Here is a 10,747-nt window from a genome sequence, read left to right on the forward strand (position 1 = left end):
CGCCCCATCACCCTAATCTCCGCCCCCATCCCACCTCGCAAATCCCTCTCATCCCTGTCCCCGCCCCGCCTCTTCTCCCGAAGAATTTTTGTCCGCGCTCGGCCGCCGTCCAGCCGCTCGTTTCACTTCCGCCTTCGCCCACGTGGTCCGGCTCCGGCTCAGTCAGCCGCGTAGGGAGTGGGGCCTGATGCGAGGCGAGCCTCTCTGGTCCCTACGCGGGTGGTTCGGGTCTCCTCGACTCCCGAGGAAAGCCCACTGGGCGGGGCGGGAGGTGAAGGGGCTGGGGAGGTCAGAGGTTAACCTGGGTGTCGGGGGACGTTGGAGTTTATCCGTCAGCGTCCCGGGGCGGTCTGGGGACAGCAGAGGCGGGGCTTGGGCGCGGGGCCCGAGAGGTCAGGGGTCAGCAGGAGTGGGCTTGGGGTGTGCGGGTCCGAGAGGTCAGAGGTTAGCTAGAGAGTGGTTGGGGCGCCGGGTTCCCGGAGGTCAGGGGTCAGCAGGAACAGGACAGCAGCGTCAGGGTCCGGGAGGTTAGGGGTCGGCAGAGGCGGGGCTGGGACACTGGGGGGTCAGGGCGGGGTCGGGTTCGCTGGTAGCCTGCGCATGGGCCTCCATCTTCGCGCGCTGTTGGGAGCCTGCGGACGGTGGACCCTGCGCCTGGGACCGCGTCCGTCCTGGTAATGACCGCGACGCCGGGCGACCCCGCCACGCCCGCCCAGCCCTGCCCAGCCCACCCCGCGCGGTGCCGACAGGACCCCCGCTCACGCTGCCTTTCTCTGCAGCTCGCCGCGCATGGCCGGGAACGCGGAGCCACCGCCCGCGGGATCCGCGCGCCCCCAGGATCGGAGGTCCCGCAGTTGCTGGGCCGGGGGTGTCCGCGTCTGGGAGGACGGCGAGCATCCGGCGAAGAAGGTCAAGAGCGGTGGGGACGAGGAGCGGCGCGGGAAGCTGCCCAAGCGCAAGATCGTGCTGCTCATGGCCTACTCGGGCAAGGGCTACCACGGCATGCAGGTGTGGCCGCCCGGGAAGCGGCGGGTCCCGCGGGGCTTAGGTGCAGGTGCGGCCGCTGTGGAAGCGGTGGGTCCGGCTGGGTTTAGGTGCAGGCCCAAGCAGCTTTCACTGGTCCTGCTGCGCGCGAGCTGCTGCCTTCCATCAGGCCGGCCCTGCGGCTAACCACTGTGTTCTGGGGCGGGGTTCACTTGCTGTGTGCTCGAGTCCTCATCTTCAGGATGGGAGTGCTGACAGCACCTGCTAAATAGGGTGTGAAGATGAGCTAGGTGTACTGATGCTCATTGCTGAGGACGGTGGACAGCGCGGCTTAGCTCCGAAGAGCCTGCCGTCGTGTGCGTTAAGGGGACAGAACTAAGTATTAAAGTTGTGAGGATTCTATCCTCAGCCCACTTCCTTTTCTGGAAAGTAGAGGGTGTGGGTGCATTCAGGTAGGCGTATTTTTTTTTCTTTTTGAGGCATGGTCTTCCTTTGGGGCCCAGGCTGGAATGCAGTGGGGCATCCACTGCTCGCTGCATCCTCCACCTCCTGGGCATAAGAGATCCTCCCACCTCAGCCTCCCAAGCATTGAGGACTGTAAGTGTCCTTGACCTCATGGCCCGAATAATTTTTTTTTTAATTTACAGGAATAGGATCTTGCTAAGTTTCTTATTATTTATGGGAATGGGGACTCGCTGTGTTGCCCAGGCTGCTCTCAGACTCCTGGGCTCAAGCGATCCTCCTGCCTCAGCCTCCCCGTGCTGTGATTACAGGCATGAGCCACTGTGACCGGCCTCAGGCAGACGTTCCTTTTGTTCCTTTTTGTAATTAACACCGTGGCTTTGCCTGGTTCTGTGTTCTTTAAACATCTTTAAGCTTATCCACAGAAGTTCGTGCAGTGCATGCAGTGTCTGACTGAAACAAACGTTTAAGAAAAGAATGCTTAATTTTGGCAAGTTGTTGTAACAGCTTTTATGGTGAAAGTTACAAGTAATGGATTGCTTTTTTTTGGAAACAGAGTCTCACTCTGTCGCCCAGGCTGGAGTGCAGTGGCGGGATTTTGGCCCACTGCAACCTCCACCTCCCGGGTTCCAGTGATTCTTGTGCCTCAGCCTCCCGAGTAGCTGGGACTACAGGCGCATGCCACCACGCCCAGCTAGTTTTGTATTTTTAGTAGAGACAGGGTTTCACCATGTTGGTCAGGCTGGCCTTGAACTCCTGGTCTCAGATTATCCTCCTGCCTCTGTCTCCCAAAGTGTTGGAATTACAGGGGTGAACCACCGAGCCCAGCCAACCACTGTGCACTGCAATCTCTGCCTCCCAGATTCAAGTGATTCTCCTGTCTCAGCCTCTTGAGTAGCTGGGATTAAAAGCATACCTGACTAACTTTTATTTGCATTTTTTTTGAGACAGCGTTTTTCTCTGTCGCCTAGGCTGGAGTGCAGTGGTGCACTGTCGGTTCACTGCAGCCTCCACTTTCCAGGTTCAAGCGATTTCTCCTGTCTCAGGAGCCCGCCACCACACCTGGCTACTTTTTGTATTTTTAGTAGAGACGGGGTTTCACCATGTGGGCTAGACTGGTCTCGAACTCCTGACCTCAGGTGATCCACCCACCTTGGCCTCCCAAAGTGCTGGGATTACAGGTGTGAGCCACTGTGCCTGACCATGGATTACTTTACATCTGATGTTATATTGTTTAAGTATAGGTAGCACCCACAGCACTGATGTCGTAACTGATTGTGGAAGTAGGTGTGTGCACAGGTTCAGTCAAACCTGTGTTTTGATTCCGTTCCACGCTACCCATCCCCTGGCGTGGAGCAGCCCAGGCTCAGGGCGAGTGAGCAGAATACAGTGTTTTCACGCGAGCGTGGCAGCTCACACTTGTAATCTCAGCACTTCAGGCCAGAGGAGCGCTTGAGACCAGGAGTTTGAGACCAGCCTGGGCAACATGGCGACTCCTGTCTGCAAAATGTGAAACCTGTTTTTGTCTCCTTTTTCCAGAGGAATGTTGGGTCCTCACAATTCAAAACAATTGAAGATGACTTGGTGTCTGCCCTTGTCCAGTCAGGCTGTATTCCTGAAAATCATGGCGAGGACATGAGGAAAATGTCCTTTCAGCGCTGTGCCCGGACAGACAAGGTGGGTGACGGCCTTCTCTGCCCCTTCCCGGCTGATATGAGCAGCACCCGGCCCACTTTCCAGCTCAGTGTCCTGACTTGTTATGTTGCTTCTGAGCACACATGATGTGCAAATCAAACTAGCCTACACCTTATATAGGTGAGATGTCTAGGAGCTTGGTCAGCTCAGGTATAGCTGGATCTAGGTGCTTCCTGCCAGCAGGGCTCTGTGTTCTCTCTGGTCTTAGCTTTCTCTTGTGTTGATTCTGTTCTCAGGGACATACATTCCTGCAGGTGGCACAGGGGCAGCCGCAACGTCTGCCTTCGACCCTCCAATCAGGCTCACTCTGAGGCAAATGTGATTGTGTGGCTACGAAGGCAGAGAGCCACACTTGTATGATGCAACATTCCCTTTTCTTTCCTTTTTTAGAGTCAGGGTCTCATTCCGTTGTCCAGGCTGGAGTGCAGTGGCATGATCCAGGCTTACTGCAGTCTCAAACTCCGCGGCTCAAGCAGTCCTCCTGCTTCAGCTTCCCAAGTAGCTGGGTGAATTGGTCTGTTTTCACGCTGTTATAAAGAACTGCCCAAGATTGGGCAATTTATAAAGAAAAGAGGTTTAACTGACTCAGTGTCACATAGCTGGGGAGGCCTCAGGAAACTTAGATCATGGTGGCAGGCGTGAGAGAGTGAAGAGAGTAAGGGGAAGAGCCCCTTATAAAACCGTCAGATGTTGTGAGAACTCACTCACTGTTACGAGAACAGCATGGGGGAAACCGTGTGCATGATCCAGTCACCTCCCACCAGGTCTTCCCTAGACATGTGGGGATTACCATTCAACATGAGATTTGGCAGGGACACAGCAAAATCATATCACTGGAACGACAGGCACTCCACCATGCCTGGCTACAATTTTTTTTTTTTTTTTTAATATGAGGTCTTGCTGTGTTGCCCAGGAGTCTCCAGCTCCTGGGCTCCAGTGATTTTCCCACTTTGGCTTCCCAAAGTGCTGGGATTTACAGGCATGAACCACCACATCTGGCTTGAAATTAATAAATAATTCACTGTATTATAAACTCAATATATTCAGGATATCCTTATTTCAGCATGTAATCCATATAAAAATCTCTTCATGGGATGAATGTAATACTGTGTGTGTGTGTGTGCGAAGCCCACGCTCGTCACATCTCCACCACCCTGGACCTGTCACATGGTCTCAGCTGCGTGAGGCTGGTGACCCAGCACTGACCCTTCAGAACCACAAGGCTGAGTACCCATTTCCGATGGGTTTGCACATCCACCCTGGACGCTGCTGCTGGCTGTGTGGCAGCACATGCCAAGTGGTCCTGTGACGCCACATTGCTGTGCTTGGAACTGAACCATGGGATTGGATGTGGGCAGAGTGGCCCGCCACAGGGAATGGAGATGTCTTTAAGGAGGGACTCAGTGTAGGGTCCAGCCCTACAGGGCCTGTGGGTTTTCTTTCGTGTGCAGAGACGAGAGATCGTAGAAAAATAAAGGCATGAGACAAAGAGATGGAAGGACAGCTGGGCCCAGGGGACCACTGCCACCAACGTGCAGAGTCCTGGTGGCCCTGAATGCCTGGTGCACTGCTATTTATTGTATACAAGGCAAGGGGGCAGGGTAAGGGCAGGGTAAGGGGTATGAGTCATCTCAAGTGATTGATAAGGTCACACGAGTGACGTGTCCACGGGACAGGGGTCTTTCCCTTTGTGGTAGCTGAGGCGGAGAGGGGGACAGCGTACGTCAGCATTTCTTCTATGCGCTTGTCAGAAAGATAAAAGACTTTAATGCTTTCACTAATTCTGCTACTGCTGTCTTCTAAGAACTTAAAAGGAGGAGCCAGGTGTACAGGCGGAACATGCAAGTGACAAGGAGTGTGACCTTTGAAGCACAGCACCACAGGAGACGTTTAAGCCTCCAGATGACTGCGGGCAGGCCTGGGTCATGTCAGGCCTCCCACAAGAGGTGGTGGCGCAGAGTGTTCTCTGACTGCCCCAGGGAAAGGGAGACTCCCTTTCCCGGTCTGCTAAGTATCAGGTGCCTTCCCAGGCACTGGCGCTACCACTAGACCAAGCGGCCCTTAGCTGGGAGTGACCGAGAACTCATACTCTTGTCTTCTGGTCACCTCTCACAGTGTCCCTTCAGCTCCTGACTCCGTATGGCCTGGTTTTTCCTAGGTTATAATTATAGAAGAGAGATTATTATAATAATAAAGAATAATACTACAAATATTGATATTATATATAATCATATCTGTATTCTGTTTCTAGTATAACTTTTCTTATTCTAATTATTCTCTTTATATACTGGAACAGCTCGTGCCTTCAGTCTCTCGTCTCGGCACCTGGGTGGCTTGCCACCTGCAGCCCAACATTTGGCAGACAGGGACAGCACAGCTGGAGAGAACAGACAGCTTTTCTGTAGCATGTATAAGGCATCAGTGAATGTGATATCTGTCATCGTTGCCTTTCGGAGTATCTGGCTCTCACATGGCTCTCAGGCTGCCTGAGGGCATTGGGGGTCTCTCAGAGACGTAACTTTTGCCGGTCAGGACCCCGGGAATCTGAATAAAGCTGTGGCTCTTGTTCCCACAAACGCCTAGTTGCAAAGGCACACCGGTCCCTGGGGGTCCATGGACGCGTACTGGAGCCGTCGCATAGAGGGGGGAACACAAAGAGGGACCCACAGGTTCACTCCTAGTGGGTGATGGCATTTGATGGCTCCAGGTAGAGAGTTCTGGGGGGTCTTACTATTTCCATTTTCTTTTTGATTCTTCCATTTGCAGCTCTCTGATTGTTTTCAGGGAAGAAGAAAGGAACAATTTGTTGGAGCCGATGAAGACAGCATTTCAAAATAGGGTCCTTGTCTTTATTTTTAGTTCTGCTGTTATTAGAGAGAGAGTTTCATTCTAATATGTTTTCTCAGTTGCAATTGGAAAACCTACAGAAGTAGATCCATGAGGCCGACATGGTGACACCCGAGTGCCCTGCCCTTCGGATGAAAATACAGTAACATTTTACAATTTTTATTATTTATTTATTTAGTTTTGAGACAGTTTCACTCTTGTTGCCCAGGCTGAAGTGCAGTGGCGAGATCTCAGCTCCCACAACCTCCACCTCCCGGGTTCAAGCCATTCTTCTGCCTCAGCCTCCCAAGTAGCTGGGACTGCGGGCATGTGCCACCATGCCTGGCTAATTTCGTATTTTTAGTAGAGATGGGGTTTCTCCATGTTGATCAGGCTGGTCTCGAACTCCTGACCTCAGGTGATCCACCCTCCTCGGCCTCCCAAAGTGCTGGGGTTACAGGCGTGAGCCACCACGCCCGGCCTATTATTTATTTTTTGTGTGTGTATATTTCGGCTGTTTAACATTTTGTTTTTGTTTCAGATTTTAAAAATAGCTTTATTGAAATATAATTCACTCTTGGCCAGGCGCGGTGGCTCACGCCTGTAATCCCAGCACTTTGGGAGTCCGAGGCAGGCGGATCACTTGAGGTCAGGAATTTGAGACCAGCCTGGCCAACATGGAGAAACCATGTCTCTCCTAAAAATACAAAATTATCCCGGTGTGGTGGTGGGTGCCTGTAATCCCAACTACTCAGGAGGCCAAGGCAGGAGAATTGTGTGAACCTGGGAGGCGGAGGTTGCAGTGAGCCAAGATGGTGCACTCCAGCCTAGGTGACAGAGTGAGACTCCATCTCAAAAAGAAAAAAGCAAAAAAAGAAATATAATTCACTCTTATACAATTGACCCATTGAAAGTATACGGTTCAGGCCAGGCATGGTGGCTTATGCCTGTAATCCCAGCACTTTGGGAGGCCAAGGCGGGTAGATCACCTGAGTTCAGGAGTTCGAGACCAGCCTGTTCAATATGGTAAAACCCCGTCTCTACTAAAAATATAAAAATTAGCCAGGTATGGTGGCACATGCCTGTAATCCCAGCTACTCAGGAGGCTGAGGCAGGAGAATCGTTTGAATCTGAGAGATGGAGGTTGCAGTGAGCTGAGATCCTGCCATTATACTCCAGCCTGGCCAACAAGAGTGAAACTCCATCTCAAAACAAAACGAAAAACCTAAAAGAAAGTGTACGGTTCAAGCTGGGTGTGGTGGCTCACACCTGTAATCCCAGTACTTTGGGAGGCCAAAGTGGATGGATCACTTGAGGCCTGGAGTTCGAGACTAGCCTGGCCAACATGACAAAATCCCATCTCTACTAAAGATACAAAAATTAGCCAGGCATGGTGAGTCACACCTGTAATCCCAGCTACTTGGGAGGCTGAGGCACGAGAATCTCTTGAACATGGAAGATGAAGGTGGTAGTAAGTCGAGGTTGCGTCACTGAGCTCCAGCCTGGCAAAAAAAAAAAAAAAGAAGAACGTATACAGTTCGGTGGTTCCAGTATATTCACAGAGCTGTGCAGCCATCACCACAGCCAGACATAGGCCATCCCAGAGATACCGGGTGTCCCTCAATAGCTGTTGTCCTATCCCCCCAAGATGTCTCCGATATTCTCAACTTCAACTTCTTGTCGGTACAGAGTGGTTGGCAATGAGATGTATTTTCTTTCCCTTTTTTGGTGCTAAGTCTTTGAAATCTGTTGTGTATTTACCTAAAGTCATCTTGTTTCAGAACAGCTCGTTTCCTTCTGTCACGTTCCATGTGTGGGTCTGGCCAGTGGAACATCTCAACAGTTTTACTCTCCAACTTTTTATTTTGAAAATTTCTTTTTTTTTTTTTTTTTTTTTTGAGATGGAGTCTTGCTCTGCCGCCCAGGCTGGAGTGCAGTAGCCGGATCTCAGCTCACTGCAAGCTCCGCCTTCCGGGTTTACGCCATTCTCCTGCCTCAGCCTCCCGAGTAGCTGGGACTACAGGCGCCCGCCTCATCGCCCGGCTATTTTTTTTTGTATTTTTTAGTAGAGACGGGGTTTCACCGTGTTAGCCAGGATGGTCTCGATCTCCTGACCTCATGATCCGCCCGTCTCGGCCTCCCAAAGTGCTGGGATTACAGGCTTGAGCCACCGCGCCCGGCCTATTTTGAAAATTTCATACCTTCATAAAAGTCTTAAGAAGAATGCCATAAGCACAGTCTTCCCAGATTCACCAAGGTTAGGTTTTTACCATATTGTCATAGTTGTGTGTGTGTGTGTGTGTATGTGTTTTAATTCATTTTATTTTATTTTTTGAGATGGAGTTTCACTCTTGTTGCCCAGGTTGGAGTTTGATGGCATGATCTGGGCTCACTGCAACCTCCACCTCCCAGGTTCAAGCGATTCTCCAGCCTCAGCCTCCCAAGTAGCTGGGATTGCTGGCGCCCGCCACCACTCCCAGCTAATTTATTGTATTTTTAGTAAAAACGGGGTTTCCCATGTTGGTAAGGCTGGTCTCGAACGACCAACTTCAGGTGATCCGCCTGCCCCAGCCTCCCAAAGTGCTAGGATTACAGGCGTGAACCGTCGCACCTGACCCGTTTTTTTTGTTTGTTTTCGTTTTATTTATCTTTACCTTTTTTGAGACAGAATCTTGCTGTGTTGCCCAGGCTAGGCTTGAACTCTTGGGCTCAAGCAGTCTTCCCACCTTAGCCTCCCAAAGTATTGGGATTATGAATGAGAGGCACTGTGCCTGGCCTTTTTTTTTTTTTTTTTTTTTTTGAGACGGAGTCTCGCTCTGTCGCCCAGTCTGGAGTGCAGTGGCCGGGTCTCAGCTCACTGCAAGCTCTGCCTCCCGGGTTCACGCCATTCTTCTGCCTCAGCCTCCCGAGTAGCTACAGGCGCCCATCACCTCGCCCGCCTAGTTTTTTGTATTTTTTAGTAGAGACGGGGTTTCACCGTGTTAGCCAGAATGGTTTCCATCTCCTGACCTCGTGATCCGACTGCCTCGGCCTCCCAAAGTGCTGGGATTACAGGCGTGAGCCACCGTGCCTGGCCGTGCCTGGCCTTTTCTATCTTAAAATGGAACCGTTTAAGAGTAAGTTGCAGGCTGGGCGCGGTGGCTCAAGCCTGTAATCCCAGCACTTTGGGAGGCCGAGACGGGCGGATCACGAGGTCAGGAGATTGAGACCATCCTGGCTAACACGGTGAAACCCTGTCTCTACTAAAATACGAAAACTAGCCGGGCGAGGTGGCGGGCGCCTGTAGTCCCAGCTACTCGGGAGGCTGAGGCAGGAGAATGGCGTGAACCCGGGAGGCGGAGCTTGCAGTGAGCTGAGATCCGGCCACTGCACTCCAGCCTGGGTGACAGAGCGAGACTCCGTCTCAAAAAAAAAAAAAAAAAGTAAGTTGCAGACATCATTACCCTTTACCCTGAAACATCTTAGCACAAGTCTCCTAGGGACTGTGACATCCTTCAGCAACCTCACACTATAAATTATTACTCGTGTGAAATTCAGCATTGATAAGAGTACCACCATCTGACATGTTGTCTAAAGTTGGAAACTGTCTTTTCTGTTTTCTTTTTCTTCAGCTTCTTTGTGGCATGCCTTTTATTTTTGTTAATTGGTCGGGGATCTAATCTAGGATCATTATTGGCATTCAGTTATCATGTCTCTAGAGCTTCCTTTAATTGGAAACGATCTCCTTGGCCGGCCATGGTTGCTCACGCCTGTAATCCCAGCACTTTATGAGACTGAGGTGGGAGGATCACTTGAGGACAGGAGTTCCAGACCAGGCTGGGCAACATAGCAAGACCCTGTCTCTACAAAAAAATTTTAAAAACTCTCCAGGCATTGTGGTGCCTGCCTGTAGTCTCAGCTACTTGGGAGGCTGGGGTGGGAGGATTGCTCAAACCTGGGAGGTCGAGGTTGCTGTGAGCCAAGATGGCAACACTGCACTCCAACCTGGGTGACAGACCAAACCTTGTCTGAAAAAGAACCCAACACAAAATCTATAGAAACTTACTTTAAAAAAGAGGTATAATATACAACAGTAAAGCGTGCTAGTCTTAAGCATAAGCTTGATCAGTTTTTACCTGTGTGCCGACCTGTGTACCCACTGCCTGTCCCCAGAAGGCCCCTCCCTTTCCCCCAGGGCCACTGCTGTTCTGACTCAAGTGAGGACCTCCTACTCACTCTGCCCTTGGTTCTAAGTTGTGTTTTCTCTTTTCCCCAATCCTTGGGAGTCATATCTTTTTTTTTTTTTTTTGAGGTAGAGTCTGACTCTGTCACTCAGGCTGGAGTGCAGTGACAGGATCTTGGCTCATTGCAACCTCCAACCTCCCAGGCTCAAGTGATTCTCCCACCTTAGCCTCCTGAGTAGCTGGGACTACAGGCGCACGCTACAAAACCCTGCTAATTTTTTGTATGTTTAGTAGAGATCAGGTTTCACCGTGTTGGCCAGGCTGGTCTCAAACTCCTGACCTCAGACGGTCTGCTCGCCTCAGCCTCCCAAAGTGCTGGGATTACAGGCGTGAGCCATTGCACCTGGGTGGGGGTCGTATCTTATGTGGTGCTTTGCTTTCTGTCTGCACAGAGTCATATTTATGCTCCGTCATTTAATGTTTCCTCTTGGGCTTTGAATTCATTCCTAATAGTTTATTTTATAAGTGCTTCTGCACGCACTGCGTTGGCAGATAGAGCTTTATTTTTATATCGGATGATTCCCTCCAGATGCGTTTCTTTTTTTTTTTTTTTTTTT

General features: G+C 51.1%; 1 protein-coding gene across 2 annotated transcripts in view; it reads left to right on the plus strand.

The window, feature by feature from the left end:
• The first annotated feature begins 127 nt into the window (after positions 1 to 127).
• PUS1 (pseudouridine synthase 1) overlaps positions 128 to 10,747 on the plus strand; it is a 22,912-nt gene continuing 12,292 nt past the window's right edge. The window contains exons 1-3 of one of the 2 annotated variants that reach the window (XM_017868823.1): positions 128 to 194; positions 780 to 1,008; positions 2,986 to 3,123. In XM_017868823.1, the coding sequence (XP_017724312.1) occupies positions 790 to 1,008; positions 2,986 to 3,123 (357 nt within the window). In that variant the 5' untranslated portion in view covers positions 128 to 194; positions 780 to 789. Of the gene's footprint in view, positions 675 to 779; positions 1,009 to 2,985; positions 3,124 to 10,747 lie in introns of both variants that reach the window. The other variant, XM_017868822.1, reaches the window with a different exon arrangement.

This window comes from Rhinopithecus bieti, unplaced genomic scaffold (genome assembly GCF_001698545.2).
Source record: "Rhinopithecus bieti isolate Rb0 unplaced genomic scaffold, ASM169854v2 scaffold_4907, whole genome shotgun sequence".
Lineage (NCBI taxonomy): Eukaryota > Metazoa > Chordata > Mammalia > Primates > Cercopithecidae > Rhinopithecus > Rhinopithecus bieti.